The sequence below is a fragment of the Maniola jurtina genome, chromosome 24 (assembly GCF_905333055.1).
Source record: "Maniola jurtina chromosome 24, ilManJurt1.1, whole genome shotgun sequence".
Classification (NCBI taxonomy): Eukaryota; Metazoa; Arthropoda; class Insecta; order Lepidoptera; family Nymphalidae; genus Maniola; species Maniola jurtina.
Genome location: NC_060052.1, coordinates 8,686,961 through 8,706,566, shown reverse-complemented (window position 1 = coordinate 8,706,566; position 19,606 = coordinate 8,686,961). Strand labels below are relative to the sequence as shown.

Here is a 19,606-nt window from a genome sequence, read left to right as displayed (position 1 = left end):
TCAATTCCAGAAGACTATATTATTAAATTTCAAGATACAACTGTCAAACTAACTGGACCCTAAACATAACTCCCGCTTAGAGGAAAATCCTCCCATTGACACGGTAGAGCCAGCGAAATACATGTAAATCCATGTCTGTAGGTAGAGCCTACAACACATTTCCCCCATACTTGAAGGGGTTTTTTTTTAACTTTTTATTAAAGGAGTTTTTTTCCGTTTGGAATATGTCACTCCGTAAGGCCACATTCTACCACCACTTACTTGCGTAAGGCCTTCTTGTACAGCCGTAACAGAGCCCTAGCCTCATCCGACAGAGGTTGGGATAGGGCTCCGTTACGGCCGCCGAATATCTGCTGAATATCTCCCATCTCTCCGCCTCGTTACGAACACATTCCACTACTTACTCGAAGGGTTACTGATGCCGGAAGGGAAAGCCATAGTTTAGAAGTAAGTGGTGAAACTCACGTCTCCATTGGATCCAGCAGCGTGGTCAGCAATCAGCACCTCCTTGCTCTGGTGGAAGTTGAGGCCGACTACCTGCGCGTCCTCCGCCGCGTAGGGCGCTTCCTCGCGCTTCGACATCTTGTTCAACCCTAGGCCTCCGCTCACGTTCAGCTCCACCACTTGGTTCGCTTGTCCTGTGGATAAGAGAGAATATTGATTGAATGAATGAATAATATACTTTTATTGTACACCACATACTTATGCACCATATATATACATAGAGATTAATTTCGAGTTGTATTTCAAGAAAGACACTCTGCGGGTGGGCGTTTTGCCTTTGATTCGAATTCCCAGTAGTGTTCGGTAAACAGTTTTCAATATAAAGCGCTGAATCACAAAATATATTGTTTCGTCACTGTCAATCGGGAACAAGGTTCTGCACACTGCGGCGCTTCCATCGACGATTATGTATTGCATCGGCGTTACCTTGCTTTGTTCTTACTTATTCGTCTTACTTAACACGCAAACAATGTTCTATTTCTTCTTTTTTTAGGGTTCCGTACCTCAAAAGGAAAAAAGGAACACTTATAGGATCACTTTGTTGTCTGTTTGTCTGTCTGACGTGTCTGTCAAGTAAACCTATAGGGTACTTCTAGTGGACCTGCAATGGCAGGTAAATAGGTCTTATAGCACAAGTGAAAAATCCGAAAACCGTGAATTCGTAAAAAATGAAATTTAATGTAAGTAAGTAATATTTTCAAAGTAAGATAACAAAACCAAGTGGGGTATTGTTATCTTACATATGAAAGGGCTTTATCTGCACATTCTAAAACCGATTTTTATTTATTTTTATGCACGATAAGTCTTGACTTATCATGCAAAATGTCGGAAAAAATACCCGAGTACGGAACCCTCGGTGCGCGAGTCTAGCTCGCACTTGACCGGTTTTTTTGTACCGATTCGAAGCGCTCCACGTTCTCAGTAGTGGGATGATGATGACCTTTATTTACTTTGACATAAAGGCAACAGTATTTTGAGTCTTCTCCTCTTTTGTTGTGATTTGCGATGAATTGATTATTGAGGTGATGATGATAAAGTTAAAGATAAAGTTTTTATTTGGCTCAGCAATAAATGTAAGACAAATGTAACAAAAACATATTTACTTAATAATTACTTATATTAACAAGCATTACTGTGCACCTGTTTCCCGAACTATCTAGTAAAAACTGTGTCTAAGAAAACAGGGCTTCCAACTCGGAGAAAGAGAGGTGATAGTTACCTTGTCTCCTGGAGAGCTTGAGGAACACATCCTCGAGGGAGATGCAGCTGTACATCGTCAGCAGCGCCTGTGGGGAGTGCTCCGCCAGCAGTCGCCCGCTCCTCATCAGCCCAATCTGGAATTTGAGGAATACTTATTCACCAATGTACAAGTATCTTCTAAATCCATACTAATATTATAAATGCGAAACTGTCTATCTGTCTGCCTGTCTGTCTGTCTGCTAGCTTTACACGACCCATCAGTTTAACCGATTTTGTTGTTTGGAACTGAGTTAGCTTACATCCCGGGGATGGACATAGGCTACTTTTTATCCCGGAAAATCGAAGGGTCCCCACCCAATTTACATGATACAGAGGTAGCTTGCGTCCCGGAAATTTACATAGGCAACTTTTTACCCCGGAAAAGCAGAGTTCGTACGGGATTTTTAAAAACCTAAATCCACGCGGACAAAGACGCGAGTACCATTTAGTATACATATAAAAGGAAAACGTGACTAACTGATCTATCAACACACAGCTCAAGCTACTGGATGAATCGGGTTGAAATTTGGCATGCAGATATCTATTATGACCAATATGACGTAGAAATCAGCTGAGAAAGGATTTTTGAAAATTCAACCCCTGAGAAGATAAAATAGGGATTTGAAATTTGAGTAGGTAGTCTACGCGGGCGAAGCTGCGTGCATAAGTTAGTAATCATATAAATGTGATTACAAGGCAGGTATTAATTAACTTTCATTGGGAGAAAGATTCGAAATAATGTTATCTACAGATTGCGTGATAGGCGCGAGACAATTTTTTGTAATCCATTGCATGATATGGGAACATAAACAAAAGAAAGAAAGTAGCTTAAATTTTTTGGGAAAAAGAAATTATTAATTTCTTTTGCTGTGGATTGCAAATCGTATCTATATGTATAGGTACTTTCTATGTATGTCATTACATAAGACTATGCTTATGTTCGAGAATTTCAATTTTTTTTGTGTAAGTACCTACTAAAAAAATATTTTAAAATTAAAAATATTTTTACCCAAGTAGGGCAAAGCCAAAAGGAAGGGTTATGATTTTAGCAGTCAGATTCTGTGTGTTCCACCATAGCGCCTAACCTACTGGGCCGATTATGATAAATGAGGTGTCCCTGAATGGAAACCTAAAAATATTAAACATGTTCCCCGCTTCAAAAGATTTCTGATTTTAAATACTCAATATTTAAAAAAAAAAAACAAAAAAAATACATCAAAATCGGAGCTTTTTCTGAGAACTTCTGACGACAAGGCTTCATTGACTCCACTATAAAGCATTTATTTTAGGTAAGCATATTATAATCAACAAATAACCTATTAGGTTATGTAGATAGGTAATAACGATCGTTTAGCATAAATCCTCAAACCTGATATACCAGTGACTAACGACCTCATCATGAACCCAATTTAACGCGTTAAGAGGGCTCCCTCCGTCACTCGTTTCATACAATCGTAGTTCCAATTTCATTTGAATATTAAGCAACCAAAGTCCATGAAATTTTGCAGACATATTCTAGAAATTAATATCTATGTCTGTGGTTTTCCAGATTTCTGTTAAAATGTTCGGTTTCAAAGTTACGCAGTCTTAAAAAAATTACATACAAATCTTTGAGCCCCTGTAATTTTAAAACTACATATTTTTAGAAAAATCTAAAACACCACAGACACAGATATTAGTTTCTAGAATATGTCTGCAAAATTTCATGGACTTTGGTTGCTTAATATTCAAATGAAATTGGAACTACGATTGTATGAAACGAGTGACGGAGAGAGCCCTGTTAAGGTGAGATAACTATACATATATTAACTACCTAGAATTTATATTTCTCATGCCAAAATTATGAATTACCCAATTAACTTTTACAATTCAACACATAACCCTCCTTATATGAATTTCGCCGCAGTTGGATGAAAAGTAAGTTAGAGTCTCGATAGCTCAACGGTTGTAAAGCGGACTGAATTCCGAAAGGTCGGCGGTTCAAACCCTACCCGTTGCACTATTGTTGTACTCACTCCTGGCACAAGCTTTACGCTTAATTGGAGGGGAAAGTGGAGTATTAGTCATGATTAGCATGGCTTATCACACTTCACATCACACAAATCACACTTCACACTTTAATATTATAAAGGCGAAAGTTTGTGTGTGTGTGTATGTTTGTTACTCCTTCACGCAAAAACTACAGGACGGATTTGGCTGAAATTTGTAATGGATATTGATAATATCCTGGATTAGCACATAGGCTACTTTATATCCTGGAAAATCAAAGAGTTCCCACGGGATTTCGAAAAACCTAAATCCAGGCGGGCGAAGTCGCGGGCATCGGCTAGTATTCTTTAAAAAAAAAGTAATCACTCACGCAATGCGCCTGCCTGGCCTCCTCAATGTAATGTGTGGTGATGATGACAGTCTTGTCTCCGGAGCTGGTGATGCGCACGAGGTGCGTCCAGATGGACTGTCGCAGCAGTGGGTCCACGCCCACGGTGGGCTCGTCCAGGATCAGCAGCTCGGGGTCGTGCATCAGGGCCACGGCGAACGATACTCGGCGTTGCTGGCCGCCACTGGGGAAGAAATACAGGGTTAGGTTATAAACCAGAAATGCGATAAATAATTATTATAAGACAATATTTTTAGGGTTCCGTATGTCAAAAAGAAAACGGAACCCTTATTCACTTTGTTGCCTGTCTGTCCGTCTGTCGTGTCTGCCAAAAAAACCTGTAGGATAGTTCCCGTTGTCCCGTTGGATAGACAGGTATAGCTTTTATGGGACAAATAAAGGGAAAAATCCGAAAACCGTGAATTTGTGGTTACAATATGTTAAAAATTAAAATGTGCTCATGAGCAAATGAATTAAGAGGGCTCTCTCCGTCACTCGTTTCATACAATCGTAGTTCCAATTTCATTTGAATATTAAGCAACCAAAGTCCATGAAATTTTGCAGACATATTCTAGAAACTAATATCTATGTCTGTGGTTTTCCAGATTTCTGTTAAAATATTCGGTTTCAAAGTTACGCGGTCTTAAAAATTTTCATACAAATCTTTGAGCCCCTGTAATTTTAAAACTACATATTTGTAGAAAAATCTAAAACACCACAGACACAGATATTAGTTTCCAGAATATGTCTGCAAAATTTCATGGACTTTGGTTGCTTAGTATTCAAATGAAATTGGAACTACGATTGTATGAAACGAGTGACGGAGAGAGCCCTGTTAAGGTTTTCAATTTTCAAAGTAGATAATTTTACCAAGTGGGGTATAATATGGTATATAATATCGCATTAAAAATAATAATAAAATGTTAGTATGAATTATCATATTTAATTCATAATAACATTCATTTATTGTAAAAAATACACGTGAAATGGTGTTACAATATTTTTGGAAGGTGCGTATTACCAAGTATGGCGTATAAATTATACACAATATTATTTATACTCAATAAAGGGCAATAACATATAATCAATTTAATTACTTACTACAAGAAGAATATTAAATCCAAGACAAAAAAAAATACAACGATTATAAAATGTCTGTATTAAAATTAATAAAATAATATGTCAAGTAGGAATAAAAATACTATTTGATACAAGAAATTATAAAAATGATAAAAATATGTGAACAAGTTTTTAAGCAACTTTGTTAAAATAATCGTGTACACCAAGGCACCAAGTTTTTTTCGCGGATACTTTGTTTCTAGTTCGTAAATAAGTATTCATGGTTAAAAAAATCAAGTAAAATATGAATATTCATTTCTAAAATCCTTAATTACTGCAAATTGATGTTTTAGCATTAGGAATTCATACCAAAAAGGCACATTTTTTCAATAGGTAATTAGTGATTACCACGTAATCAGGGACCATCACAACAATTATACGATACAAGTTATGAAAAACCTAGAGGCAGAAAAACATCAATATGCTCACCAAGCGTAAGTGATTTTTTACATGATAGAAGAACAAAAAAACCCGCCAAGTGCGAGTCAGACTCGCGCACCGAGGCTTAAGTATACTTCAGACAAAAGTTATTGACTACAGAAGAAATAAAATGGTAATAAGAATCACTTTTGCTAACGAATCGCAAAACTAACTTTGTTTGAGAGGTCCGTCTACAACTATTCTGAGTAAAAATAAATAAAAATCTGTTTTAGAATGTACAGGTAACCCTTTCATATTGGTATATGAAAGGGCTTTATCTGTACATATAGGATATTTACCTATACGTATAGGAAAGGGGTAAGCCCCACTTGGTATAGTAACCTTTCTTTGGAACTTCAAACCCCCAATTGTAATTTTTTTTGTTTCCAATGATATTGGGCTACTATTATATATTTTGAACTATTCCAAATTTCATGTCGATATATGTCACAGTCGATTATTTACGGAAATAATCGACTGTGACAGACAGACTGACGGACGGAGAAAGGGTTCCATTTTTACCATTTTGGTACAGAACCCTAAAAATAACTACGTGGTACTATCAAGTTTTAATTAGCGCCAATATGGAGTGGGAGTAGTGTTTTTGTAACACTGCTTAACGTGTAGGTAAAATTGCAAAAAATGCTTATTTTCGGTAAGAATACCTAATTTTTATACCTACAAGGAACACACGCATAGTACACAAAGCAAAACAAATCGGTAAGCAGGCAACACAACGAAGCATTATGTGTGTGCATAACTCGTTTACTTATTATTTTACACCTATCTCTCTTTAATGAATTGTCGGTCTCTTTTCACCATACCTACTTGCAATAATTACAAATTACATATTTCGCTGATTTCCCCACAGCAGGCACTAGGTAGTATTGCCGCTTACCCACGCTGATAGAATCCGATCGTCGAAGCACAATTATGTCAGAGTAAAATGGCCTTAAACCACCTTGAGATAACGTCTAAAATTCACGACTTTAATTAGCAGTTTTCACTTGCAGTGCTGGCTGTAGATATGTGGACGAATTTAAGCTTTAAAACAAGACAGTTAAGGTCTATTCATCACTGAAATGTTTCGACGATACGAGACGTTTGTGAAACGATAAATTATGCGGTGTAGGTATACCTATAGATTACAGAATGGCAATATCAAGTTGATGTCCCATTTTTTAAATCTACCCTACCTATTTTATAAATTATTGTCAAATAGAACTTGAGCACGCGGATTAATAGATCTTAGTAGTGAATTCATTTATGGTGTATTGTGTTATTTTTCACACTGAATAACTACTGAACTTCTCACCACCATGGAACATTTATTTATCTTTGTTTAAAAAGCAGAGATTGTTATTTGAGCGGAATATTTCGATAACCGAAATCGATGATATCGGTAAGTAAACAAATATAACCTACTCGTATTGAAATTATGTTTATGGTTTTACTTATGTGCATTTAGTATTTTCTAAATGTTAGCGTAATGTTTTTAGTCCATTTAATACTTTTAATCAGACGCATTATAATATAACAATGTAACCAATATACTAAATACTAGTTGATGCCCGCGACTTCATTCCCGTGTATATAGGTTATTAAAAATCCCGTGGGAACTCATTAATTTTCCGGGATAAAAAGTAACCTATGTATTAATCCAGGATATAATCATTTACAGATGAATACCGTGCGCTTGTGGGTCTGTCACTACGGAGAAACGGGGCATGTAGACAATTGTTGACCTGGGCCCAAACCATCAGCTTATAAGATGGAGTCACATCACCACCAAGAAATCGTTGCAATGCATAGCGTGGATTCCTTTTTAAAAATTTGGTTGACAGCGACCAAGCACAATGTAGTTCTACAAACTGTGCGGAAGCATTTGCGTGCGGCCGGAATACATTACGAAGAAAATATTACGAATGGTTTGCACCAGGACCATAGACTTTCATTTTGCAATGAAATATATAAACTTTGACTGATGTAATTACGTTGTTATTTTTAATAATGAAAAATCTTTTGAGTCGGACAAGGATGGACGTAAAATACTATAATAATAGAACAACAGGTAAACGATATATTATACTTTGAATAAAGTGGTAACTTCAACCTGGGAGTCTCTGTGGGGCAGCATAGACTTGCTGGAATATGGTTACTAACATGACGAGTCGATTACAAAAAGTAATAGCTTACGAGGGTGGCCTACCTTTATACATTATTAAATAAAGTATAGGTAATTAATTTAATTCTATTTGTGAGTGATGTTATTGTTATTGCAGTTAGAAGTTATAATTGATTTTGATTTCTAACTAAGTAATTAACATGTTGATTCATCTCACAAACCTAAAAGTAACCCAAAACGTAAATAAAACATTACGTTCATACTTGACCGACTTTTAGCATACTTCACATCGATATTGGTTTTAAATTACTATAGGAGTAATAGGAGTAGATAAAGTATGTCAATTTTTTTTCCTCTTTTGTATACCTTCTGTTAACTTGATGTGTTAATTTTTTGACAAGCGTCTAATTTATTTCTTGCTTATTATAATAATTTATGAACTGCACAAAAGACAAATAAATAACTTCTAAAATAGAAAAGTGTTATTATTTTTGTTTTTTCTTGCTTATAATTATATTGTTTGAAAGTATGATAATTTTGACTGTATAAAGAAGACAAAATAAATAATTGCAAAAATAAAAAAGCAATCCCCCACTAGGATTAGAACTCACGCCATATTTAAGAACTTCAACACTATTACCACTCGGCCATCAGAACTATGTTGACGAATGTGAAATTTGCAACCCTATACGACTGGTAAGGTTATCTAGAAGTGTGAGTGAGTGTAGTAAGTGTGAGTGTATCTATTATCGGATAGCATCGGGTCGTATCTTTGTGTGTTATACATACGCGCGCATTAGTATGCTCTGCCAAGCGAATTATTTTTCCGAGTGTACATATGCCTATTGTAAGGTCTACATCTCCTGAGGTTACTCCGGTGTCGAAGACAAAGGGATTGACAGACTACTTACATTTTGAGAAGATCAAGAAGAGCTCTCAGGCATGCCGGTTTCCTCGCGATGTTTTCCTTCACCGTTAAAGCAAGTAAAACACATATGTATAGGTACTTATGTATAACTCCGAAAAGTCAGAGGTGCGTGTCACCAAGATTGATTAGGAGGCTTACGTCTTAACCAATGCTGTTCAAGTGTAAATTAAAAATTTATAACACCCCCGACAAGTAAAGGTTACAGTAACTAGAAAAGAGCTGATAACTTTCAAACGGCTCAACCGATTTTCTTGAATTATACTTGTATAGCTAAGAACACTCTCGATCAAGCCACCTTTCAAACAAAAAAAACTAAATTAAAATTGGTTCATTAGTTTAGGAGCTATGATGCTACAGACAGATACACAGATACACACATCAAACTTATAACACCCCTCGTTTTGGGTCGGGGGTTAAAAATTACATTAGGTATATTTAAACGTACAGTACCTATCACATTATATTTTCTAGGTAAACGCGACATATAAAACCATCTTAGGCCACATCATTTTTTCATCAGGAGTGATTGTAGTCAAGCGTGCGCCTTTGGTGACAGAACTGGTCAAGTGCGAGTTGGATTCATATACGAAGGGTTCCGTACCATCATACAAGAAATCACGCTTTTTGTGATGTATCCACAAATTCTCGGGTTTACAATTTTTCCCTTTATCGACTTGTGCTAAGTATAAGATCTGCCAAAAGAGTAGGTACCTGCCAAATTTTAGGATTCTAGGTCAACGGGAAGAACCCTTTTGGGTTGGTTTTGATTCCCTTGAGGGGATTTTGACAGACACGATAGACAGACAGACAGACAACGGAGTGATCCTATAAGGGTTCCTTTTTTTCTTTCGAGGTACGGAACCATAAGATGTAGGTATAAGAGTCAATGAAACACGAAGCATATGCACAATACAATAGTTTCCCATGACTAATTCAAACAATAGCTAAGTATATGCATGTCTATCTGTCCGTGCGTTGACCACTGCAACTGTTTCAATGAACAATGAAAAGCGTGAACAGCTAAATAGTAAATAACTATAAACACTGGTTTTCGCTACGGTTCGTTATGGCGGAACAAACGATTTGTCACACTCTTTGTCGACTAATGAGTGGTTATTAGCATTAATGGTGTTTTCCATTTCATTTATGGTTATAATATGGTGTCGATTGTAATGTTTTCAGAGGTCCGTACCTCTAAAGGAAAAACAGAACCCTTATAGGATCATTTTATTGTCTATCTGTGAGTCTGTCGTGTGTGTCCTAGGTCAACGGAAAGGGTACTTTCCGTTGACCTAGGATCATGAAATTTGGTAGGTAGGTCTTATAGCACATGTAAAGGAAAAAAAATCCGAAAACCGAGAATTTGTGGTTACACACAAAATGGTGTTTCAATTTTCAAAGTAAGATAACTTTACCAAGTGGGGTATCATATGAAAAGGCTTTGCCTGTACATTCTATAAAACAGATTTTAATTTATTTTTATGCATAACTAAAGTAAGTCCGCGACTTCGTCCGCGTGAATTTAAGTTTTTAAAAATCCCGTGGGAACTGTTTGATTTTCCGGAATAAAATGCTTATGTCAATTGCAGGGACGCAAGCTACCTCGGTACTAAATTTCATACAAATCGGTTAAGAGGATGGATTTTTAGGAATCCCGTGATTTTCCGGGATAAGAAGTAGCCTATATCCATCCCCGGGGGATATAAGCCAACCCTGTACCAAATTTCGTCAAAATCGGTCAAAGTTTAAGCCAACAGTTTAACCGTTAAACCGTTGGGCCTTGAAAAGGTAGCAGACCGACAGATAGACAGACACATTTTCGCATTTATAATATTAGTATGGATAGTTTTTGATTTATCGTGCAAAATGTCGGAAAAAATACCCGAGTACGGAACCCTCGGACTCGCACTTGGCCGGTTTTTACTGTATTAACTTTGTGGTGTACAATAAAAGTATCTACTCGTATATTGATTAATTTCTATACATATTCATATGTAGGTCTCAACACTCAAGAGTCAAGACACCTTGGTCATCTTACGTAACAGCGCCGGCGGGTAGAGAGGTAGCTAACATCTACTTGTCAGTTCTCAGTTGCTCAATGCGCCGACATAACTGCCGGATATCTGATCTAGAACGCTATTATATTACGCTCGCTAAAATATTATGAACAAGTATTTCTTGATTTAATTCATAGTGGCATGCGTTGTTTTGAGGAATTCCATGTCAAAAGTTAGATAAAATCTATATTCCAATTCTACCACTAGCTACATAATTGCAATAGTTGGTTTTGCCAAGCGGCAAACAAACATGTTTGAAAATATTATTGAGAACTCTTAGACCTGCAGGTGGTGGCCTACAATGATTTACTACAAAGTGATATTTGATTTAATTATTGTTTAAAACGCACATCACTCCACAAAATTAGAGGTGCGTGCCCGGAATCGAACCCCCGAACTCCCTATAGTAAGATCGACGTTTTAACCATTATTAAAATTATGCTCCTGAATTGAAAATATTACAATAAAACTTAAAGCTAGCCTTATCTAATTACTATACAAATCATGCCCGCGTGGAATGGTGCCAAGAATACTGGCTGCATTTCCGCGTTGGACAGCCAGGCTGATCCGTTGCGCAAAAAATGAGCCAATCCTTCTGTCACCCGATGAGGCTATTAAACGCGGTGAAATGTCTCGTAAAAATTTCTTTGCACTAAGACTCCATGGCCCCAGGGTCTCCACGGCAAACGGAACAAAAATGTAACTCTCAATAAGAGAAAAAAGGATATTAAGTATATTACAATCAAAGATTATGTAAATGATAAAAGAGCGTGGATTTGACCTGCAGCTCGCTCCAGCAATGCGCGGGACCTCAATTACTTTTATACTATTATCCTACGCTCCGCCTCAGTAAAGTGGGAAAGTCATTTGTGGGAATGAGTGTAATATTTTATAATAAAATTCCACAATCAATTTTAGATCTGCCTTTACACAAGTTTAAAAAATCTATTAAAAGTATGCTCCTGAAAAAAGCTTATTATACAATCGAAGATTATGTAAATGACAAAAAAGCTTAGATTTGACTCGCTCCAGCAATACACGGCGCTGCAATTGCTTGTATACAGTATGGCATGTTGAATAATTGAATATTATGTACTTGAAAAGAGCAACCGCCGAGTTTCTTGCTGGTTCTTCTCGGTAGGAACGGCATTCCGAACCAGTGGTAGATATTTTGATGATTCAAAAGCTCTTGTAAAAGTTTAATTGAATAAAAATATTTTGAATTTTGGATTTGAATTTTGAACTGCGCTATCATTGCTATTTTAGGTCAGCTTCCTAGTAGGTACCTAAATATATATTTTTCTAAACGTTTACTAGCCTAGGTTTTCACGACTAGTCTAGGCTCTGTAGGTGTCTATAGCGACAAGCGTGGCAACACTTCCTATCGTTTACGCAAAAGATATAATAATATGTGCTGCGAACCGGTTTTATGAGGAAATATGTGTACCTATATGATATACCTAGTACCTAGCAAGAGGCTTATACAAACAGAAACGTGTTATGGCCTGTCCAATGTCACTAGAACTCTTTTACAAAAAATAAATGCTCATATTGCTTGTGCGTTCACCATAATGGTGGGTGAAGTCTGCCAATCCACACTTGGTCAGCGTGGTACACTATAGATTCATATCAGAAGTAAGATAACTATAGCAAGTATATTATATGAAAGGGCTTTACTTGTACATTCTAAAACAGATTTTTATTTATTTTTATGTGTAATAGCTTTTGATTTATCGCGCAAAATGTTGGAAAAATACCCGAGTACAAAACCCTCAGTGCGCGAGTCTGACTCGCACTTGGCCGGTTTTTTTGATTTTGCGTAATAATTGCTCAATGTTTCTATCACACACGATATCATAATTTATAATTAAATGTATATTTATCTCGGGGCATTTGTCACGTGTGTATAACTCACAGAAACAGGAAAATTATGAATATAATTAATATCTAGTGATGAATAACGGACCGACAAGACATTCATGATAATTATATATGCATCAATTTAATTGTCGTTAAGGACAAATTAAACTTGTGTACCTACGTACATCAGGTAGTTTTACAAGATTAAAAAATATATGCTTATCTTACTTCGCATGTTTGTATAATTTATAGTGCTAATAAAAAAGTAATATCTTAAAATTACTTGGTAATTTTTATCTTTAAATGCATTTTTCAATCTTTTGTAATCTAGACATCTTTAGAAAACTTCTAGAAAACTTTATTAAAATTGTTTTAGATCCGAAAAATAAAAAACGCGCATATTAAACCTACCTGTTACATAATATATCTACCGGAATTTGTATAAATTAGGTACAACTAATTAATTATTTGTAGCTAAATTAATATTTGAATGCAGATCCTTCAAGCCACAAAATGTTTATATAACTTTTTATTTATTTAGTTTAAAAAAATAGTAAAAATTAAATAGAAACGTTCAACATAAACAATATTAAAAAAAAACTACAGGTATTGCGAATAATTTACGTCAACAAGTGGTAGCTTCCTTGAATGTTTTGAGTAATATTGTTAGTCAATTAGTATTTTTTTGCGTAAACTTGTAAATAATTTTCCGCAAGATTATAGGTACCTGATTAACATGAGGAAACAGATTTTTTTTTATACAGGTATCCTTCAAATAAACTTTTAACTTAAAAAAATATTTATTACATTATAGTTATCTGTATAACTAAGTAAGTTCAGAAAATCTTACGCGCTTCTCCACACAAACGTTTTCCGCCTATTCCGCCTAATAATTATATTATTTATTTAATTTTATTGTTCTTAAACTAAGCCAGTTGATATCGATTTATCTCTCTTGTATTTATCTATCTATTAACCGACTTCCACAAAAGGAGGAGGTTCTTAATTCGTCGGAATCCTTTTTTACCTATGCATTAAAAAAACAAATATAGTAAAATTATATTTATTTTGACACTGAAAGCCAAATGAGGCAACTTCGTGCGTAAATAAAACATGTACGAAACTACAAAATTGCAAAACTATTAATAACTTTAAGACAAACTTTACTTGATATGACTGACTAAGGGGGGTAAAATAAGGGTTACCAAGAACCAACCTGACCTGATGAAGGTGGCGGGGAGCGGGTGGATGAGGAAGGTGGAGGAAGGTGACGCTTACAGGCTGATGGAATGGAATGGAAAAAAAGAACCAACCTCAATTTCTATTTATACGGTTTCCCATGCTTCGCCGGATTGGCGGCTTAACAGTGACCTATAGAAGTAGTATTAGTAGAAGCTTTACCGAGTGACGTGTTCCGTACGTGTATCGGCGGACGGACGGACGGACGGATAGACAGACAGACAGACAACGAAGTGATCCTATAAGGGTTCCGTTTTTCCTTTTGAGGTACGGAACCCTAAAAACTCCTAAAATAAAGATTATATAACTAACCTCAAATTCTTCACCATCCGGTTCTCGCTGGGCAGGTCGAGGAACTCCAGCAGGAAGCGCAGGCGCTCGGCGATCTCCCTGGTCTCCATGCCGAAGATCCAGCCGAAGTACATCATGGTCTCCCTGATGGTGAACTCGCCGTACAGCGCGATCTCCTGCGGCATGTAGCCCACGCGCTTGCCGGGCACGCCCGACCCTGGAGACAAACATATTTTTTATCCATACTAATATTTAATATTATAAATGCGAAAGTGTGTCTGTCTGTCTGTCTGTCTGCTACCTTTTCACGGCGCAACAGTTTAACAGATTCTGACGAAATTTTGTACAGAATTAGCTTATATCCCGGGGACGGACATAGGCTACTTTTTATCCCGGCAAAATCAAAGAGTTCCCACGGGATCCCTAAAGACCCATCCGCTCAACCGATTTGTATGAAAGGTAAGGAGATAGCTTGCGTCCATGTTATTGACATAGACAACTTTTTATCCCGGAAAACCAATCAGTTCCCACGGGATCTTCAAAAAACTACATCCACGCAGACGAAGTCGCGGGCAACCTCTAGTTAGGTATATTTGTTTCTAGGTATAATAATAATTATAATATACACGATATTTTCAAATTTTGAACTATGAAAAAATTCGTAGGTTGACGATGATGAATCAGAGATGATTGAGACCATCAGTGTAGCTGTCAAATTACGGCGGTAGTGTAATTATGTAAATCATTTACGTCAGTTCTAGTTAACCTGTTTTATTTACGTAAAATGTTTACACATTTGAATTTTGTAGCTGTTTGACGTAGGCGATTGCTACGAATATGATGCGGATGTATGGGAAATCCAACATTTTAAAAACATGAATTAACTATTACAACAAAAGTTTGCATCCATACTATCTAAACCTACATAATATTATAAATGCGAAAGTGTATCTCTCTGTCTGTCTGTCTGCTACGTTTTCACGGCTCACCCTCTGAACCAATTTTAACAAAAGATACAGAGTTAGCTTAGATCCCGGGGACGGACATAGGCTACTTTTTATCCCGAAAAACAAAGAGTTCCTACGGGATACTCCGGGGGGACGCACAACAGACGGAAACGTTTAAGTGCGGAAACCAGCCCAGAGAGAAGAAGATCCATCTCCGGGATATAAGCTAACTCTGAACCTTTCGGCAGTATCAGTTAAACTGTTCGGCCGTGAAAAGGCAGCAGACAGACAGACAGACACTTTCGCATTTATAATATTAATAAGTATGGATAGTAGGTATGGATGGAAATCACACGATAGTTTAAACGCTAAAATAGTTAGCATAATATTCTGAGAAGAGATTAGTAAGTCGCCAAGGCGGCCGCGTCCGCTGAGACCTCGAGGAACATCCTCCAACACCGGAAGTTCTGCCATTTTAGGTAAATAGCATAAATCTATGCAAACATTTAAGATGTTTTTTGTTTATTTAAATTTGAATTTGTACAAAGTATTTTTTGCCAACTAAAAAGATGGAAAATTTCATTTCATTAAGTTAATAATTATTAAGCTCATTCAGTCCGGTCAAGATAGACATTCAAGGTTACAAAAATTCGCATAGAGCTAAAAATTGGTACGAATGTTGGGACCAATTGCACTGTGAAAAGTCCCCATCGATTCCCACATTTGCAAAAATATAAAATATTCAAGGTCAAAGTTCACAAAAATGGGTGTTTTGCATTTTCCAGCTAAACAGTAAGTTTTATCATAAAATTAGATCAAACAAAAATTATAAAATTATTATCTACAAAAATGTTTCTACACTAATCACGATTCCTGAGATATCACGATTCAAATTTTTTTTTAATTTTAAGGAAAACTTTTGGCCCGCGATGCGATGAGATGATGATGATTTTCTCTCAAAATATGAATGTTGCCTTTAAATAGATTCAAAACTGAACTATTTAAATGGCATAATACGCACATTTTTTATGAGCTTTAAGAATTTTTTGACTTAAAATTGAGTAGATAGTATTATGGACTTTGAGTGACGTTAACTTCTAATGATTCATTCGATGGCAAATGTGGTGATACCAATATGAATCTGCAAATAAAATGTTTTGATTTTGATTTTGTTAATAATTTCTTACCTTTGGTCCCCGGCTTGCCGCCCAGCACCCATATCTCGCCGCTGTTCAGTTTCCGTCTCCCCACTATGCACGACAGGAGGGTGGTTTTGCCACAACCTGACGCACCCAAGAGTCCATATCTGCATACAAGAACACACATCTTAATACAAGGATTAGCAAGGATTAGACACGGGCGCGTTTGGAACCCTCGTAACTTCAGTTTTAAGTTTACGTTCCATATCTGCACACAAGAAAACAATCTTAATACAAGGATTAGCAAGGATAACCGGGCGCGTTTGGAACCCTCGTAGCTTCAGTTTTAAGTTTACGTTCCATATCTGCACACAAGAAAACAATCTTAATACAAGGATTAGCAAGGATTAGACCGGGCGCGTTTGGAACCCTCGTAGCTTTAGTTTTTTTTACGTAATTAACTATATTATTATCACCCTTACAACATTATTTTACAAAATTCAACACTTGACAATCAAAAAGTGTACAATGGTACCCAATTTGAATAAATGGTCTAACTTTGACGCGTGAAGTGGACAGTGGCAAATAAAAATCATCAATAAGTTCAATGTAATAAAACTTTCTTTAAAGTCAAAGCTTTCTTTAAAGTTAAACCTTGCATATGACTTCGTCTATGGTGGCGTTTGCTGGCGTGCGTGTAGTGACTTTTTGGAGTGTTTTTTTGTTGGAAGTGGCCGGTTTTTGTGTTCTGCTGGTGTTTATTGGTGGTGGAACTGACCAAGGAACTGACTGAGAAGCGCTCTAGAGGGGTGCCGCGTGTATGTCGGCGGGCGCCGGCACAGACGAAGTCCATACTTATACACATAGTTTTCTTAACTTGTAAATAACTACAAACTTGACATTGGCTAATCAGTGTAAAGCCAGACGAGAGAAAACAAAAAAAAAAAACAAAAACCTTGCATATTTCACTGCGCGGTTTTTCCTGCAGAATTCTGTGACGTACTATACGGACGTGTGCGTGCAACTTTATAAAATTTCCATATAGCCAAAAATTCTGCGGGAAAAATCGTGCGGTGAAATTACGCAGTGTGGGTTTACCCCTACAATATCTCTTGTTATTCGTAGCTTTACCCTAAAAAAATTGTGTACTAAATTCATGGACCTACAATTTATTATTTTTGGATAGTTTCAGTTATGGATAATAGACTTCTTGCGTGCGTTAATAGATCAGTCAGTCAGTCAGTCAAGATAATTTATAATTTATGTAGAGTTACAAATCTTTAAATGATTAGTACAGTCATCAACCATCAAATATGCCACGTCATTAGAAACAAAACGCCACCCAGCAATTAAAATATGAGTTCACAAGGTAGCAGGAAAACTGGAAAAACATAGACCGCAAGGTCTGTGAACTAAACAACTAAACTATGAATCAGGTTACTAGTCACTCGAACAAGTTACTCGACTTGCGTTTACAAGTATACTTGTTCGAGCGGAAAGGAGATTCCGCGCATTTTAATGTTACTTACCTACCTACATGTCTAATGTATGGCCGTGAGGAAAATGTGGCCTAGTTGTGACAACGCATATGAGTCAATTGTAGTTGTAAGCAGCGTTGATCCAAGTGGGTAACTGGATGGGTGACCGACTCATCCGGATGTGGCCTTTCCATTTCCTCCGTGCTTCGGGAGCAGTAGTCAGGGAGGAGGGCGGGCGGGCGGATCGATTGCTGTATTTTGCCCCATACAGATTTGCCTGTTTTAGCGGATTATAGCAAACCAGCTTATATTTGACCCCCTTAGGGGTTGAATTTTCAAAAATCCATTCTCAGCACATACCTACGGGCTACGTCATAATAGCTATCTGCATGTCAAATTTCAACCCGGTCGGTCAGGTAGTTTTAGTTGTGCGTTAATAGATCAGTCAGTTGGTCAGTCAGTCAGTTTTTCATTTTATATTTAGCCTAGCTTACGCTGCGACTTCTTCCGCTTTGACGACACAAATTTCAAACTCCTATTTTATCCCCTTAAGGGTTGAATTTTTAAAAATCCTTAACCAGAGTCTGCGTCATAATAGCTATCCGCATGTCTTTCAGCCCGTCCGTAGTTTGAGCTGTGCGTTGGATAGATCAGTCAGTCAGTCAGTCACCTTTTATATTTCTATATAGAATAAGAGGATACGTATATCGCAATCGCAACGGTCTGTTTGTTCGATGCTCACACAAGCGAAGACTTATGTCGAAACTGTACACATTCTTGATTACCGCACACACGAATATAACACTTATTACTAAGGTCATTGGTGTTAATTTACTTTGAGGCTTTAATTCTTTTGGCATACACTTGCGATGTGAAAAAATTTAAAGCTATTTGTAGTGTAAAACCGTTTTAAATGGAGGCCAATACACTTTATATACAACTAAACATCTTAAACATCGGTCAAGTGCGAGTCGGATTCGCTCACGAAGGGTTCCGCACCATCTCAAAATAGCACTCTTTCATTTTTAACCCCGACCCAAAAAGAGGAGTGTTATAAGCTTGACGTGTGTATTTGTGTGTCTGTGTATCTATGTATCTGTGTATCTCTGTATCTGTCTGTAGCATCGTAGCTCCTAAAATAATGAACCGATTTTAATTTAGTTTTTTGTTTGAAAGGTGGCTTGATCCAGAGTGTTCTTAGCTATAATCCAAGAAAATCGGTTCAGCCGTTTGAAAGTTATTAGGTCTTTTCTAGTTACTGTAACCTTCACTTGTCGGGGGTGTTATAAATTTTTAATTTACACTTGTTGTAAATTTCCATGGCAGCCATTTCGAAAGTTTTATTATTTGTTGTAATAGCGGCAATAGAAATACATGTTATGTGAAAAATTTAACTCTCTACACGAGATACAGCCCGCTGACAGACGGACGGACAGCGGAGGCTTAGTAATAGAGTACCGTTGGCACTCTTCAGGTACGGAACCTCGACATCTCTGGACTCTAGTTTCAATAAGTTAAAACTAACAAAAAACTTTTTAAAGTCAAGGCAGTTTGATGTAAAAACTTTCATGTGAAAGTTTTTCTTCTTCATCATCATCATCATTATAATACTTAAACCATCGCCGGCAACTGAGCACGGATCTCCGGTTTAGGCCCTAGTCCACCACGCTGCCCAAATGCGGATTTTTATTTATTTATTCAGATACAAGTTAGCCTTTGACTGCAATCTCACCTGGTGGTAAGTGATGATGCAGATGGAAGCGGGCTAACCTGGAAGGGGTATGATAGTTTTTATTAAACCCGTACTCCTTTGGTTTCATAGTCCATGGATTGGCAGACTTATGTGATTATGGGACCACTCAGTATGTATATCTATTTAATTG

General features: G+C 36.9%; 1 protein-coding gene and 1 long non-coding RNA gene across 4 annotated transcripts in view; one reads left to right on the top strand and one right to left on the bottom strand.

Annotated features, from left to right (window-relative positions):
- LOC123877735 (ABC transporter G family member 23) overlaps positions 1-19,606 on the bottom strand; it is a 92,202-nt gene that overhangs the window by 8,850 nt on the left and 63,746 nt on the right. For both annotated transcript variants that reach the window (XM_045924593.1, XM_045924594.1), the window contains 5 exons: positions 16,294-16,412; positions 14,181-14,376; positions 4,103-4,304; positions 1,724-1,838; positions 466-638 (listed from right to left, as the gene is read on the bottom strand). In XM_045924593.1, coding sequence (XP_045780549.1) covers positions 466-638; positions 1,724-1,838; positions 4,103-4,304; positions 14,181-14,376; positions 16,294-16,412 — 805 coding nt within the window. The remainder of the gene's footprint in view (positions 1-465; positions 639-1,723; positions 1,839-4,102; positions 4,305-14,180; positions 14,377-16,293; positions 16,413-19,606) is intronic.
- Positions 6,647-19,606, top strand: part of LOC123877754 — a 27,018-nt gene continuing 14,058 nt past the window's right edge. The window contains exons 1-3 of one of the 2 annotated variants that reach the window (XR_006798673.1): positions 6,647-6,658; positions 8,103-8,110; positions 15,714-15,802. This is a non-coding gene — a long non-coding RNA (uncharacterized LOC123877754). Of the gene's footprint in view, positions 6,659-8,102; positions 8,111-15,713; positions 15,826-19,606 lie in introns of those variants that run through there. The other variant, XR_006798672.1, reaches the window with a different exon arrangement.